A 17,090-nucleotide genomic window follows, 5' to 3' on the forward strand; every position below is an offset into this window, starting at 1 on the left:
AAAAAAAAAAAGAGAGAGAGAGAGAGAGAGAGAGAGAGAGAGAGAGAGAGAGAGAGAGAGAGAGAAAGAAAGAAAATTGGGCATGGTGGTATGTGCTTAAAATCCCAGTAGGGAGGCGGAAATGGGCAGTTCCCTGGGGCCTGTTGGCCAGCCAGCCTAGGCTAATTGGTGAGCCTCAGGCCAGTGAGAGACCCTATCTCAGAAAAAAACAAAAGAAGGTGGGCAGCTCCTGGGGAGCAATAGCTGAGGTTGTCCTCTGGCTTACACATGCCCACATATGCACAAAAGAATATTTTTAAAAGTTTTTGCTCTTTTTGAGACAGGGTCTCCCATAGCCCCAGCTGGCCTGGAACTTACTATGTAGACCAGGCTAGCCTTGAACTCATAGAAATTCACCTGCCTTTGCCTCCCAAGTGCTGGAATTAAAGACATGTGCCACCATACCTGGCTAAGAGTAATATTATAAAGATAGATAATATCCGTGTATTTCTGTAATCCCAGCACTTTGGTAGGTTGAGCTGAAAGGATTGCTGGTTGAAATTCAGCCTGAGCTACACTTTGTGAAACTGTCCTAAAAAAGAAAATCAAGCACTGAATGGCTGGGCATATAGTTCAGTTTGTATAGTGTGTTGGCCTAGCATGGACTGGATTTGATCCCCAGTATCACGAAAACTGGTTATTATGGTGGATGCCTGCCTGGGATACTAGCATTCAGAAAGTGGAGGTAGGAGGAACAAGTTCATGCTCATCCTCAGGTATGTAGGGAGTTTGAGGCCAACCTGAGCTCTATGGGACCCTGTCTCAAAACAAGCAGAGGCTCTGGGAATGTAGCCTAGTAGAGAATACTAGTCCAGCATATGCAAGGCCCTCGGTTTAATGCTCAGTCTTCTAACCTCCAAACAAGAGACTGAAAATATTTGTCAGTCAGAAAGATAACTGAAAAACCAAGTTCTAAAATTATTGGCAAATATGTTACTGTTTTATTCATAGAAGAGAATATATATGAGAGGGAATAAAAAATTAAAGATACACTAAATTGTATTTTTCAGATCTAGAAGTTTGAATGACTCTGCTTTTTAAAAAATATCTATACATTTATTAAAAATGGAAAAAATGGGGGCTGGAGAAATGCCTCAGCGGTTAAGAACACTGGTTGTTCTTGCAAAAGACCCAGGTTCGAGTCCCAGCACCCACATGGTAGCTAACAACTGTCCGTAACTACGGTCCCAGGGGATCCAGCAGCCTCTTCTGACCTCCGAGGACATTGCATGACACAGGTGCACTTACCTACATGCAGGCAATAATACATGCATACATATAAAATAAAACAAAAAAAATTTAAAAAAAGAAAGGAAAGAAAAAAAAAGAAAGAAAGAAAGAGTGGAGCTAGAGAGATGGCTCAGTGGTTAAGAGCACTGGCTGCTTTTGTAGAGGACCCCGATTTGATTCCTAGCACCCACATGGCAGCTAACAACTATCCGTAACTCCAGTTCCAGTTCCAGGGGATCCAACACTCTCTTCTAGCCTCTGTGGGCATTGCATGACACAGGTGCACTTATATTACATTCAGGCAAAACACTCATACACATAATAAAACGAATTTTTTTTTTTTTTGGTCTTTTTGAGACAGGGTCTCCCTGTAGCCCCAGCTGTCCTGGAACTTACTATATAGATCAGGCTGGCCTAGAACTCACAAAGACCTGCCTGCCCCTGCCTCCTAAATGCTGGGATTAAAGGTGTATGCCACTACGCCTGGCACTAATTAAAAATGAAAAAAATAGGAAAACTTATTTCCTAGAAAAGTGCGTAGCCTCTATTCTTCAATATTTCAGATTTAATGTAGTCTCCTAATCCAATCTAGTCTTCTTGTAATCTATCAGTAATTTAATTTGTTGAGAAAATGTGCCCCAATAATCTTGTGTTACTGGGTTTGATCCCTAACACTGAAAAATAGAATAAGAAAAATTCTGACTGCTGTCACTACAATGTTTCAGAAAAGACAGCTTTTGTGACTGTTGTTTGTATCAAAAAGAATTGGGACAGGTACAACAAATGATTTAAAAGATGATGCTGTTTGAAGAAAAACAAAAGCAAAAATCAAGCTGGATAATGTGGTGTAGGCTGAGGCAGGAGGATTGTCACAAATTCAAGGCCAGCCTGATCTACAGTGAGACCATCTCAAAAGCTCCTTTTCCCCCAAGAAAGCTAAACTTGGTCATCTGAAAATGAAACTTCATCAATAAAGTAATATATAAATAACATTTGCAGTGTTATTCATACAATTTTGACCTTCTAGAACTACAGCATAGCTCTTAGAAGAATTTAGGAAATGTAAAAGTATTGTTTTTTTGAATGAGGACATGAAACACTAAATAGTTTCTATACCTGAGTGTCTACAGTGGGAAATTAGGGGACCACTTAGAAGGTAAAGGTCAATTAAAATTTTGGAAAGTTCAAAACATAATTTTTGCTGGATATGGTGATGCATATTGTAACCCTAACACTTAGGAGGTAGAGAAGTGGAGGCCAGGAATTCAGGGTTATCCTTTGCTACATACCACAGTATATAATCCATTGGTTTTTAGTTTATTCAGAGGGCTGTGCACCCATCACAGTAAGACCTAAAATAAGCTCTGTGTTTATTTGCAGTTGCTCCTCATTCCCTTTTCTACTCCAGTACTTAAGCAGCTACTGATAGTTTTCTCTCTATATAAATGAAATCATGCAATTTGTGATCTTTTGTAATTAGATTTTTTTCACTTAGTATAATAATTTATATTTTGATTGTTTTTGAGACAGTTTCATTTTATAATCCAGAGTAGCCCCAAACTTACTGTGTTGCTTAGACTGGCCTCCTCAAACTTAAAATCCTTCTGCTTTGCCCTCCTAAGTGTGAGGATTAACACATAGGAATCAGCAGGCCTGTCTGTGTGCTAAGTACTGTGCCACTGAGCAACATTCTAAGCCCAGCATATTTCCTGGATTGAGATAGAAACATTTCATTCCTTTTTGTCATTTGTGGTATGTGCCACTGTGCGGTTATGTCATGTTATTTATCCAGTTATCAGTTGATGGCTATTTACTTTCACTATTTATCTAGTATAAACGATTCTATGAACATTTTTATATGAGTTTCTTGAGTTTTTGTGTGGTTATATAATTTTTTTGAACATACCTCTAGGAGTGGAATTATCTGGTAACATTTTGAGAAACCACCAAACTGTTGTTTTCTAAAGCAGTCATATCATTTTGTGTTCCCAACAACAGTGAGTGCAGGCATGATTTCTAGATGCATTTTCTGTCTTCTCTCTCTCTTTGTAGAAGAAGGGATATTTATCTTGTGTCTTTATGTTGTTAATTTGATTAGACTATTGACTTCGGGTTTTAAAAATATTAAAATTTAAAAAATTTTCTTCCTTTAGGTCTGTCATCTGATACCAAGCCTATGGTATGAAATCTTTTTATTTTATTTTTTTTATTTCTTGCAAAGCTAGAGACTCTCCTCAGATCAGTGGGAACTCAAGTCATAAGTTTGGTAACTGTTTTTAGTATAGGATGTCCTGAATTTTAAGTGTTTGAGGTCTGGAGAGGTTAGAAAAATTGTCACATCTTCAAATTATTGTAGATACCTTTCCTACCACTAATCATTTTGAAAGGATGGGTAGATTTTAGTAAGGAAAATCCCTTTCTCTACTATCCTGGAGTTTTAGGCCTTCTCCAATGACTTCTGATAATGTCTAGTTCTTTTTTTTTTTTTAATATTTTATTTATTTATTTTTTATGTGTACAAGTGTATTGCCTGCATGTATGTGAGTGCACCTGTGTCATGCAATGCCGCAGAGGTCAGAAGAGGGCTTCAGATTCTCCTGGAACTGGCGTTAAGGACAGTTTGTAGCTGCCATGTGGGTGCTAGGAATCGAAATGGGCTGGAGAGATGGCTCATCAGTTAAGAGCACTGTCTGCTCTTGCAGAGGACCCAGGTTCGATTCCCAGCATTGCATGGTGGCTAACAACTGTCTATAAGTCCAGTTCCAGGGGAATCCTACACCCTCTTCTGACCTCCGTGAGCACTACAAGACACAGGTGCACTTTCATACATGCAGGCAATAGACTCATAAAAAATAAAATAATGAGCTGGGTGTGGTGGCACACACCTGTAATCCCAGCACTTGGGAGGCAGAGGCAGGCTCTGTGAGTCAAGGCCAGCCTGGTCTCCAGAGTGAGTCCAGGCCAGCTGTGACTACAGCGAGACCCTGTCTCAAAAAGACCAATAAATAAATAAATGAATAAATGAATAACTAACTAAATAAATATAATGGAAAAATATATATTTGTTATTGGTGAGGGGAAATGCCATATCACATGGGTGAAAATCAGAGGACGACTTTGTAGAGTTACTTCTTCCACCTTTGTGTGGGTTCTGGGGATTAAACTGATAGGGTTGTGGTACCGAAGCCTTTACCTGCTGAGCCATCTTACTGGCCTCAGTATCTAATTCTTTTTTTTTATTTTGGTCTTTAGATGAGACAAGGTCTCCCTGTTACCCCAGCTGTCCTGGAACTTGCTATGTAGGCCAGGCTAGCCTCAAACTCACAGAGATCCATCTGCCTCTGGCTCCCAAGTGCTGGGATTAAAGGCATGTACCACCATGCTTGGCCGGTTTAATTTTTTGAGACAGCCTTATATATATATTTGGCCAGTCTACAACTTTCTTTTAGCTGAGGATGGCCTTGAACTTTCTGATTCCTCTTGCCTTCACCTCTAGAGTGCTAGGAATCACACCAGCATTCTACTACCTCAGCTTGTTACTTTTTAGTACTACCTATTAAATATAGTATAAAAGAGTGAAAAATGGTAGAATAAGAATGGTTGTCTGGGCCATTTGACTAGTCAGCATATTTAGAAAATGGAAGCATGGGGCTGGAGAGGCAGCTTAGCAGTTAAGCACACTGGCTACCCCTGCAGAGGACTTGGGTTTCCCAGCACCCACATGGCAGCTAACAACTGTCTGTAACTCCAGTTCTAGGGGATTCAACACTTTCTGCTAACCTCTGTGGGCATTGCATGACACAGGTGCTTATTTATTTTTTGAGACAGGGTCTCCCTGTAACTCTAGCTGACCTGGAACTTGCTGTGTAGACCAGACTGGCCTTGAACTCATATAGATCTGCCTGCCTCTGCCTCCCGAGTGCTGGGATTAAAGGCATGTACCATCATGCCAGGTAGACATAAATTTTTTTAAAAAATTAATTAAAAAAGAAAATGGAAACTTCCTGATGAAATATATTCAGCTGGGTAAAATCCTGCTAGATTTAGTTTTATAACTGAAATAGAAATACTTTATTTCTTTTGTGATTATTAGTTAATGTGTTCTAAATTACTGTACCAAGACTTCCAAGAAAAGAAAGAGGATTGAGTTGGGCAGTATCGTTTGTCTTCTGAAGTGAGAGTGTTATAATTTTAGTTTGTCTCTGCTTGAAGATAGATTAGGAGTTAATTATGAGGTAATTATATGTCTGTGTGTATGTGTGTGTGTGTGTGTGTGTGTGTGTGTGTGTATATATATATATATAAAATATATGGTTACTTTTCAAGTGGTATGTTTGATGTCAAATAGGCTAATTTAAACAATAGTTTCTGCCTTCTGTGATTTTTTTTTTTAATGTATCTCTATTTTTGTAGGTTAACCTGGATAAACTAAAGGAAAGAGCACAAAGATTTGGTTTGAATGTCTCTTCAATCTCTAGAAAGGTAATATAGATTGGTTATTAGTGCTGTTTTGGGAATATTAGAAGAGTTTAGGAGGCTTGTGCAGATTGGAAAATACTCTCTTGAAAGTGTTGCTGGCTTTTTAGCACTTTATTTTGTCAAGTCATTTGAATATCATCATCTTCTCACTGATTACATTATATAAACTGTATAACAAAATAATTTTATGGTATAAATTGTTTTTTTACCTTTCACCCAGACATTAAAATGTGGTCCAAGTTTCTCAGTCAAGATGTTGAATATAAGCTGGGCATGGTGGCGCACATCTTTAATCCCAGCACTTGGGAGGTGGAGGTATGCAGATCTTCATGAGTTCGAGGCCAGCCTGGTCTACATAGTGAGTTCCAGGACAGCTGGGGCTACAGGGAGACCCTGTCTCGAAAAGACAAAAAAAAAAAAAAAAAAAAGGGATGTTGAATATAGGGGGCTGGAGAGATGGCTCAGTGGTTAAGAGCACTGACTGTTCTTGTAGAGGACCTGGATTTGATTCCCAGCATGCACATGGTAGCTACAAACCATGCTTATCTCCAGTTCCAGGGGAATCCGAAGTCCTCTTCTGATCTCCTCAGGCAATGCCTGACATGGGTGCACTTACATACATGCAGACAATACACTCATACACATAAAATAAAAATTAAACTGATTTAAATAATTTAAAACAAAAAGATGTTGACGATAGTGGAGCCACCCCTTTAATCTCAGCACTTGGGAGGCAGAGGCAGATGAGTCTGTGAGTTCAAGGCCAATCTGGTCTGGTCTTCATAGAGAATTGTAGGCCAGCCAGGGCTACATAGTGAGACCCTGTTTTTTTAAAAAAAAAAAATGTTTGAGGAGTGCTGCTAGGCAAGCATGAGGACTGGAGTTCAGATCTCTAAAACCTACATAAATGGTGGGTGGGTGTGGCAGCCTCCAGGTAATTCCACAGCCAGAAGGTAGAGATAGGGAATCCCACTGTCTGTAACTCCAGTCCAAGGGGATCTGACAGCCTCTTCTGACCTCCGTGGGCACTGCACGACATGAGTGCTCTACCTGCATGCAGGCAATACATGCATACACATAAAATAATAAATAATTTTTTTAAAAAAGTTAAAAAAAAACTACTTGCTTTATTCTGATAGAGGCATAATGGAAATTAAAAGAGAAAACATGTCAAAAGTACCTAGCAGAGGGTGGAGGATCCCCTGGAGCTGGAGTCATAGACAGTTGTTAGCTGCCATGTGCATGCTGAGACCCAAACTCCAGCCAGTGCTCTAAACCACCCCTTGTTGTAATTTCTGATGGGTTATAATCTGATCATGGTAGTTGACAGAACCCTCTGTGCTGCTTTCTCTAATAGCATTTGTTTTCTTTATGTAGTATATTTTATTTGCATATGCATGTGTGCTACTGTAGTACTTCTCAGATGATTGTTAAAAAAAAAAATTTCAGAAAACTAGTTTTCAAGTTTCTAAGGGCAGCAAGATGGCTCAGCAGGTGAAGGCGCTTATTGAGCAAGGAAAAAGATGTCCTGTGTAAGTAGGTATGTGTGTGCGTGTGGAGATCAGAAGCCAGTTTATGGGGAATTGGTTTTCCCTTTTCCATCATGTGGATTCCAGGGATCAAACTCAGAGTGTCAGGCTTGGTGCTTTTACTCACTGAGCCATCTTGTTGGCTCCTATTTTTGTGGGTTTTTTTTTTTTGGTCTTTTTGAGACAGGGTCTCCCTGTAGCCCAAGCTGCCCTGGAACTCCCTATGTAGACCAGGCTGCCTTGTTGCATATGTGTATGCATGTTTGCATGTGTATGGATACACATGTATGTGGTTGTGTGTGCATGTGCTGCATGTGTTGAAATCCAGTGTCTTCCTCCATTACTCTCTGCTTTATTTATTGAGGCAGACTTCCTGAACCCAGAGCTTGCTGACTCTATGCTAGTCTAGCTAGCTGGCTTGCCCTAGGGATCCTGCCTCACCTCCAGAGCAACAGGATTACAGGAGACTGCCACACCCACTTGGCTTCTGTGTGGGTCCTGGGGATCCAAACTTAGGTCCTCACACTTATGTGACAAGTGCTTTATTCACTGAGCCATATCCCCAGCCCCACATTCAATGTCACCACGTCCAGCTAGAGTTAATTTTAATACTTGTAGAAAATAGAAACATTTTCAGAGTTGATCTGGAAGGAGAGAGTTGGAGGAAAGAAGGGGGGGGGGAAACTTTTTTTTTAAAGCAACTTTTTTCTTACAGAATATATATATATTTTTTTAATGTCTATGAGTGTCTTGCCTGCATGTATATAAGTGTACCCATGTTGGCCAATGACCATGGAGACCAGAAGAGGGTGTCTGATCCCCAAAAACTGGTTTTTGGGGCCATTGTTAGGTACCATGTAAGTACTGGGAACGGAACCCAGATCCTCTACAAGTGCAGTCAGTGCTCTTAACCATTGAACCATCTCTCCACCCCCTGTGTAGATTTTTTTTTTTTTTTTTTTTTTTTTTTGGTCTTTTTTGAGACAGGGTCTCCTTGCAGCCCCATCTGTCCTGGAACTCTCTATGTAGACCAGGCTGGCCTTGAACTCACGGAGATCTACCTGCCTCTGCCTCCCAAGTGCTGAGATTAAAGGGGTGCTCCATCACGCCCAGTTCTGTAGATTTTTTTTTAAAGAAGCAAATAAAAGCAAGTCTTAAGTACCATGCCAAACATTGGAGTGTGGTTTATGCTTGATTACCTTCACAGAAATACATGGGGCATGTGTTAATGATTTGTTCAGTGGCAGGAAAACAAAGCATTTATAGCCCACCCCAGTGATTTAATTTATCTTCCTTTTTTCTCTACTGGAATGTTACCAGATTTTCTCCATTTTTGTAGCTTTTGATATAGGTAACTATCCAAGATTTCTTTGTTTTCATTGGTGTTAGTGATCAAACCCAAGGCTTCACACGTGTTTATGAAGTACTTTGCAACTGAGTGGACTCTAGCCCTAGAATATTTCTGAGTAGTTTTCACTGATTATTTTCAGGTGCCTTTTTTTTATATCTTTGCCTATTGGTTGGAGATGAGCTACATTAAAGTGAGAAAGATAAAGATAGTTTTTGAGAAGATTGTCATTGAAAGATATTGAGATACAAGAGTTAATTCTACTGGGTGTGTTGGCTTATCCCTGTAATCCTCGCTAGCACTTGGGAGGCTGAGGCAGGAAGATCAGCTGCTCAAGGTTGTTTTCTGTACATAACAAATTCAAGACTAGGCTGGGATACATGAGACTGTCTCAAAGAATCTAAGAGGCAGGACTAGAGAGATAGCCCAGCAGTTAAGAGTGCTTCCTGTTCTTCCAGAGGACAGGAGTTTGGACCCATGTCAGATGCTCACAACCACCTGTAACTACAGCTTCAGGGTATCAGACACCATCTTCTGGCCTTGACTGGTATCCACACACAGAACATACATTCACACAGACACACACAAAGAAGAAAATGAAAATCTTTAAAAAAAAAAAAAAAGAAGCACTCTGTAATCCTCTGTTTTTCCTGTTTTCCCTTTTGCTCTATAAAATAAAAACAAAAACTATTCTCACTCCACTGGCCCAATGGACCTTGAGGGAGAGGTGCGGAGCCCTTTAAAGAGGAAACAATATGGGACACTCTCTGACCTGTTTATTCAGTCATCTGGTTCTTCACTTGACCCTGCTGGGGAATAGAACTTGGCCTTTGTAACACAAGCACATCCTCACCTCCCTCCTTTCTCATCCCCCCTCTCCCAATTTTCTCTTATGGTTCCAGTTAATGATGTCATTATGTGTGCTATGCAACTGCTGCTGAACCACTTGGCTGTAGGAATTTGGAAATGCAAGGGGGCAAAACGGAATTTTTTTCCTTTTCTGTTCAGGGCTCTTGCAAATGTATTCTAATTTTAACTAAATGGGAGTAGAGTTTTTGATTCACTTGTCCTCCTGCTTTCTTTAATGATAGACCCACACTTTCACTTAATGGTATATGAGAGGAAAAATTAGATAAAGAGGTATTAACAGAAGTATAACAAATACTTTAAAAGTGAAACTTTGGGAATGAGAATGTGGGTCAGTTGGTAGCATGCACGAATCCCTGGGTTCCATCCCTAGCACTGCATAAGCCTGTTATAGTGGGATATACCTGTAATCCTAGTATTCAGGAGGTAGAAACAGGAAGATCAGAAGTTCAGTCATTCTCAGCTACATTGTGAGGCCAGTTTGGGCTATGTGAGAACTCAAACAAAACAAAACAAAGCAAAACAAAAAATCAGATAAAGGGAGGGAGTTTAGAATTTGGGGAAGCAAAGTAGAATTTTAGATGTTGTAATCAATAGTCATAATTGTTACATTGCCTTAAATATAAATAGAATGTTTGAGAAGTTTCTGGTAGAGAGTTCAATAAAGCTACATGATTGATGACTAAGATCTTGTTTATATTATTTTTTATTTTGAAAATTTTATTTATTTTGTTGTTATTTTGAGACAGGGTCTCCCTGTTACCCCAGCTGGCCTGGAACATGCTACATAGACAAGGCTGACCTTGAGCTCACAGAGATCAGCTTTATTTTTTCCACTATGATTTCATTCACTAGAGTTTGATTCCCTTTCTCCAAAGAAAGAAAAATTCTCATCCTTTGCTCAATTCTCTACTTCACTGTCTTTGTATTCCTTCCTCTAACATGTCAGGAGTGATGACTTTGACTAAAAAAACAAACAAGTTTTGGAGGCTGGAGAGATGGCTCAGCAGTTAAGAACACTGGTTGTTCTTGCAGAAGACCTGGGTTTGAATCCCAGCACCCACATGGCAGCTAACAACTGTCTGTAACTCCAATTCTAGGGGATCCAACAGCCTCTTCTGTCCTCCAAGGGCATTGCATGACACGAGTGCACTTATCTACATGCAGGCAGTATACATAAAAATAATAAATATTTTAAAAAACAGAAACAAGTTTTATGACTTGCTGACTTGTTTTGCCCCAAAATTAAACACTTGCCTATAACAAGAGGGGAATACTGGATTCTGTTGTGTCTGCTTTGTTTGTTGTTTTTGCCAGTCAAGTTCAGTTTTTTTGAGATAAGATCTTACTATGTAGCCCTGGCTGGCCTGGAAGTCTCTGTGTAGACCAGGCTGGCTTCTAATTCAACAGAACCACCTGCCTCTGCTGCTTGAGTGCCAGGGCGTGCACCATGCTCCCTGGTTTAACTAATTTAATCTCAGTAAATGTTATCTATGTTACATTTAAAAATCCTATGCTAGATGTGGTGGAACATGCCTTTAATCCCAGCATTTGGGAGGCAGAGGCAGGTGGATCTCTGTGAGGTCAAGATCAGCCTTATCTACATAGTGAGTTCTGGGCCAGCTGGGGCTACAGCGAGACCCTGTCTCAAAGAACAAAAATAAAGTTGAGCAAAATAATGATACTCTTAGGATATAATATATGATATATACTAAAAAAAAAATTCATTATATCTGACTGTTCATGTAGTTCATAGATAAAAGTTTTGGGGTGACCACGGCATGCATTTATTTATTGTCTTTTTTGAGACAGGGTCTCCCTGTAACCTCAAGCTGTCCTGGAACTCACTATGTAGACCAGGCTGGACTTGAACTCACAGAGATCCGCCTGCTTCTCTCTCCCAAGTGTTGGGATTAAAGGTGTGGACCACCACGCCTGGCAACCAGGGCTTTTCTAAGTGCAGCAATATTTATCCCCACTCAGATGCTCCTTAGCTATTATAGTGATTCCATTATTTGGGCACGCTATCTAAGTACATCCATCCTTTAATGTCGGTATAGGGCCTGCACATACCTGATGACCTGACTTCAGCTACAACCCTATTAGGGTTTTTTTGCTAGGAAACTTTGGTGTCAAAGACTCCTTGTGATCTGTGAATTGTACATATTGCATGTTGAAGATACTTTTTACTGCTTGAGAAGCTAACATTTGAATACATTGTTTGGTCAGTCATTGATAAGGAGGGTAACACTTTATATACATGGGCACCATTCAAATAAGATTTAAAAATTACATAATAGCTTTTATTTTTCTATTTTAAAATATTTTTATTTTGCTGGATGTGTTGGTGCACACCTTTAGTCCCAGCACTTGGGAGGCAGAGGCAGGCGGATTTTTCTGAGTTTGAGGCCAGCCTGGTCTCCAGAGTGAATTCAGGCCAGCTGGGGCAACAGGGAGACCCTGTCTCAAAAAGACCAAAAAAAAAATTTATTTGACAAATTCATACTTATATTTCGATCATATCTGCCTCCAAATTTCCCGGCTACTCCTCTCATTCCCCCAAGATGTGGCTCTCCTACCTTGCTGTCTTTTTTTTTTCCCCAATAACTCAGAGTCCACTTCGTACTGTCTCTGTATGTGCACGGGCAGCCTACCAGCAGCCATACACCCCTGAAAAGAAATGACTCCCTCTTCCTTCATCAACCATCAATTGCCAATAGCTCCTCAACTAGGGTTGGAGTCTTATGATCCTCTACCCTATCCATGCTGGAATTACTTTCTGGCTTGGTCTTTTGCAGGTAACTGTAGCTACTGAGTTCATGAATGTATTGGATATGTCATGTCCAGAAGACAGCATTTCACAGCACTTCTCCCCATCCTCCAGCTCTTACATTCTTTCGGCTTCCCTCTTCCTCAGGAAACTGAGCTTTACCTGGGGGATTAGTGCAGATGTCCATTTAGGACTGAGCACTTAGCAGTCATTTGTTCTCTGCACTTTGACTACTTACAAGTCTCTGCATTGATTGCCGTCCATGCAGACAGAAGCTCCTCAGACCAAGGTTGAGAACAGCACTAGTCTGTGGGTATAAGCATAAATATTTAGAAGGCACTTTGGCAACATGTCCATTTAGCAAAACAATAGTAGGTTCCCTACCTAGGGACTCTTGACTCTGTCCTTCCTGGCCACAGCCTTTTTTGGTGGGGTCTTCTTGAGACAGGGTCTTCCTGTAGCTCTAGCCAGCCTGGAACTTGCTATGTAGACCAGGCTGGCCTTGAACTCATAGGGATCCACCTGCCTCTGCCTCCCAAGTGCTGGGATTAAAGGCATGTGCCACCATGCCAGGCTTCTAGCTTGTCACAAGCTTTTGACCAGTGCCAGAACAGTACCAGACATGAATTCCTCCTGTAGAAGAGGCCTTAAAAATCAATCAGAAAGCAGTCGGTTACCCCCACAGTGGTTGTGTCACTATTACATCCGTGAATGCATCCTGTCAGTATTGTAACCTACTGGGTCCACTGCTGGCCCCTCCATTGATAACTTTTTTTCCTCCCAGCAACCTGTGTAGCACCTTTTTATGAAAGCTAGCCAGAAGGGAGGATGTTTTCCTGGTCCGTTGTAGCTAGATTTCTCTGTGTCTGGCAACCAAAAATGTGTTGTGTCTTCAGCAATAGGATCCAACCACCCAGTATGGTGGGCTACCAGAAGCAATGGTAATAGGCTGTGTTGCTTTGGCAGCTTCTGAGACCTCTGACCAATAAATCATAGGGTGGTATCCCATTCTCACTTAAGTTTTTAACTCCTGGTGTCTTCTACCCACCCCTCACATTTTATATCTCTTGTATTCTGCCATCTCGTACCTGCTTTAAGGCCTCTTCCTGCTTCCCTATTATGGGCTTTTTCTAGCTTCCTAACTTTTACAGGTGCTCCAAATTAAACACATAATTCTATAAATTCAAAACTAAGATCCACATATGAAAGACAACGTGCAGTGTTTGTCTTTCTGGGCTTGCCTTATTGTAATTTCCAGTTCCATCCATTTTCTTATAAATTTCATTTTTCTTGTACCACATTTTCATTATCCCTTCATCAGTTGACATCTAGGCTGATTCCCTTTTCTAGCTATTGTCAGTAGAGCAGCTATGAACATGAATGTGTGAGGATCTTTTTTTTTTTTTTTTTTTTTTTTTTTTTTTTTTGATCTTTTTGAGACAGGGTCTCCCTGTAGCCCCAGCTGTCCTGGAACTCATTATGTAGACCAGGCTGGCCTTGAACTCACAGAGATCCACCTGCCTCTGCCTCCGGAGTGCTGGGATTAAAGGTGTGCGCCACCATGCCCAGCCTTTGTGTATGGATCTTTGTATTATGATATGGAGTACTTTGGGTGTGTGCCCAGCAGTAGTTTAGCTGAGTCATAAACTTAGCTGGTAATTCTATGTTTAACTTTTTTTAGAAACTTCCACCCTGATTTCCATAATGGCTGTACCAATTTACATTCCCACCAACAGTGGATAAATACTGCCCTTTTCCCACACCTTTCCCGGAATTTGTTGTCATTCTAAAAAATTGATTTATTTTTTATTTTATGTGTGTATGCATGTATTGCCTGCATGTAGATAAGTGCACCTGTGTCGTCCAGTGCCCACGGAGGACAGAAGAGGCTGTCAGATCCCCTGGAACTGGAGTTACGGACAGTAGTTAGCTGCCATGTGGGTGCTGGGACTTGAACCTGGGTCGTCTGCAAGAACAGCCAGTGTTCTTAACTGCTGAGCCATCTCTCCAGCCTCTATTGTCTTTAAAAAAAAATTTTTTTATGATACACATTTTGACTGGAGTGAGAATTATTTTAAAGATTAATTTTATTCATAATTATTTGATGGAGGGGATATATGCATGTGTAAGTGCTGGTGCCCATGGAGGCCAGAGGCCTCAGATCCTCCTGAAGCTAGAGTTATAGGCAGTGTTGTGCTGCCCAATATGGATGCTGCAAACTGAATTTTGGTCCTCTGAAAGAACAGGTTGCTTTCCTAACCCCTGAAACATCTCTGCAGCCCCCTTGTCTATTTTTTGATTGGGTTGTTTGTTTTCTTGATGTTTAGTTTCTTGAGTTCTTTGTATAGTCTAGATACCCACCTTCTCTTGGTGTATAGCTGGCAAAGATTTTCTCACATTCTATGGGCAGCTTCAAGTCCCTACATATGTTTGTATCTTGAAGTGTACTTACTACTTTTAGAATTATGTTGAGATGCATTCCTTTTATTCTAAGACTCTTCAGACTTAACATGAAGGGATGTCAGATTTTGTCAAAAGCCTTTTCTGTATCTGTAAAGATGGCATGATTTCTGTTTTTGAGTCTATACAATGTATACTCTTTACTGGTTTACATAAACTGAACCATCTCTAAATCTCTGAAATAAAGCCAGTGTGATTATGATGAATGATCTTTTTGATGTTTTCTTGAATTTTGTTTGCAAATATTTTGTGGAGAATTTTTATCTATGTTCATCAGGGAAGTTGGCCTATAATTTTCTTCTTTATTGTTGTTGCATCTTTATCTGTTTTGATTTGATTTGTTTTGTTTTGAAGATGAGTTCTCACTATGTAGCCCTGGATGCCCTGGAACTCACTATGTAGACCAGGCTGCCTTTGAACTTATGGAGATCCGCCTGTCTCTGCCTCTTGAGTACTGGGATTAAAGGCATGTGCCACTATATGAGGCTTTATCTGGTATAGGTATAAAAGTAATACTAGCTTTTGTTTTTGTACAAGTGTTTTAGTTGTCTGTATGCTTACTGGTACGTGTGTAGTGCCCACAAAGGCATGAAGAGGTCCAGGCATTCTTAACCCTTGTGCCACCTCCATAGCCCTCTAACACTGACTTTTTATAAAGAATTAGTAGTGCTCCTTTCCTTTCTACTTTATGGAATAGTTTAAGAAGTATTGATGTTAGTTCTTTGAAGATCTGGTAAAATTCACTAAATCCATCTGGATCTGCACTTTGTTCAACTGGGATATTTTTAGTTACTGCTTTGATTTTGCTGGTTGTTACAGATCTGTTTAAATTGTTTCTTTTATCTTTGGTCAGTCAATATGTGTTTAGAAATTCATATATTTCTCTTAGATCTTCCAGTGTAGTGGTTTATTTTTTATTTTTATTTTTTTGTCGTCGTTGTTTTATTTTGGGTTTTTTGGTTTTTTTTTTTTTTTTTTTTTTTTTTCTGACATTGGGTCTCATTTCACTATGTAGTCCAGGCTGGTCTTGAACTCACAGAGATCCATCTTCCTCTGTCTCCTCCAAGTGCTGGAATTAAAGGTGTGCTCCACCATGCTTGAGCAGAATACATGTTTTTAAGTATCAGACCTAGGGGCTGGAAAGATGGCTCAGCTGTAAGAACACTGGTTGTTCTTGCAGAAGACCCGGGTTCAAATCCCAGCACCCACATGGCAGCTAACAACTGTCTATAACTCCAGTTCCAGGGGATCCAACAGCCTCTTCTGACCTCTGTGGGCATTGCACGATATGGGTGAACTACATGCAGGCAATACACACATACACATAAAATAAAATAAAAAATAAATAAAATTTAAAAAAAAGAATAAGACCTAATGATTTTTTGGATTTTCTGGTTTTTCATGGTATCTGTTGTAATGGTTTTCTGTTTAGCTCTAATTTTATTAATTTGAGTCTTCTTTTTCTTTTGGTTAGTTTAGCTAAGAAATTTTCAATTTCTTTTTATCTTTTCAAAGAACCAATTCTTCATTTCATTGATTCTTTGTATTGTTACTTTGTTCTTTCCATATCATTAATTTCTGTCCTGATCTTAATCATTTCTTTCCATCTACTGATTTGGGGTTTGTTTTGCTTTTTCAGGGCCAGGAGGTGTATATCATTACGGTATTTATTTGAGAGCCTCTGATTTAAAAGGAATTTTTTAAATTTATTTTTTATGTGTGTGTGTTTTGCCTATATGTATATAAGCACACCATGTGTGTGCATGCAATGCCCCGTGGGGGCCAAAAGGAATCATCAGCTCCCCCTGGAACTGGAGTTACAGGCTGTTCTTACTCACCATGTGGGTTCTGGGAACTGAACCCTGGTCCTCTGCAAGAACAGCCAGTGCTCTTAACCACTGGGCTATTTTTCTAGCCGCCAAGATTCTCTGATTCCTTTTTAATTTTTATTATTTTTATTTTATGTGTATTGAGTGTTTTGCCTGCATGTATGTTAAGTGTACCTGTATTGTGCAATGTAGAGACCAGAAGAGGGCAACAGATCCCCTGGAACTGGAGTTATGGATGGTTGTTAGCTGGCATGTGGGCACTGGGAACAGAATTTTGGTCCTCTGCAAGAGTATCCAGTGCTTTTTTTTAAAAAAAAATTTATTTTATGTGTATGAGTGTATTGCCTGCATGTATGTGAGTGTACCTGTGCCATGCAATGTCTCGGAGGTCAGCAGAGAACTTTGGATTCTCCCAGAACTGGAGTTAAGGACAGTGTGTAGCCGCCAGGTAGGTGCTGGGAATCGATCCCTGGTCCTCAAGAGCAGTCAGTGCTCTTAACTGCTGAGCCATCTCTTCAGCCTGTATCCAGTGCTCTTAA

At 40.1% G+C, this 17,090-nt stretch overlaps 1 protein-coding gene across 2 annotated transcripts in view; it reads left to right on the forward strand.

The window, feature by feature from the left end:
- Positions 1-17,090, forward strand: part of Sarnp (SAP domain containing ribonucleoprotein) — a 67,458-nt gene that overhangs the window by 25,083 nt on the left and 25,285 nt on the right. For both annotated transcript variants that reach the window (XR_003850452.1, XM_008838991.3), the window contains exons 8-9: positions 3,423-3,448; positions 5,683-5,751. Coding sequence is in view for 1 of the 2 variants with exons in the window: in XM_008838991.3 (XP_008837213.1) it covers positions 3,423-3,448; positions 5,683-5,751 (95 nt within the window). In the remaining variant the exon portion in view is untranslated. The remainder of the gene's footprint in view (positions 1-3,422; positions 3,449-5,682; positions 5,752-17,090) is intronic.

This window comes from Nannospalax galili, unplaced genomic scaffold (genome assembly GCF_000622305.1).
Source record: "Nannospalax galili isolate Female #2095 unplaced genomic scaffold, S.galili_v1.0 scaffold1679, whole genome shotgun sequence".
In the NCBI taxonomy this organism is placed as follows: domain Eukaryota; kingdom Metazoa; phylum Chordata; class Mammalia; order Rodentia; family Spalacidae; genus Nannospalax; species Nannospalax galili.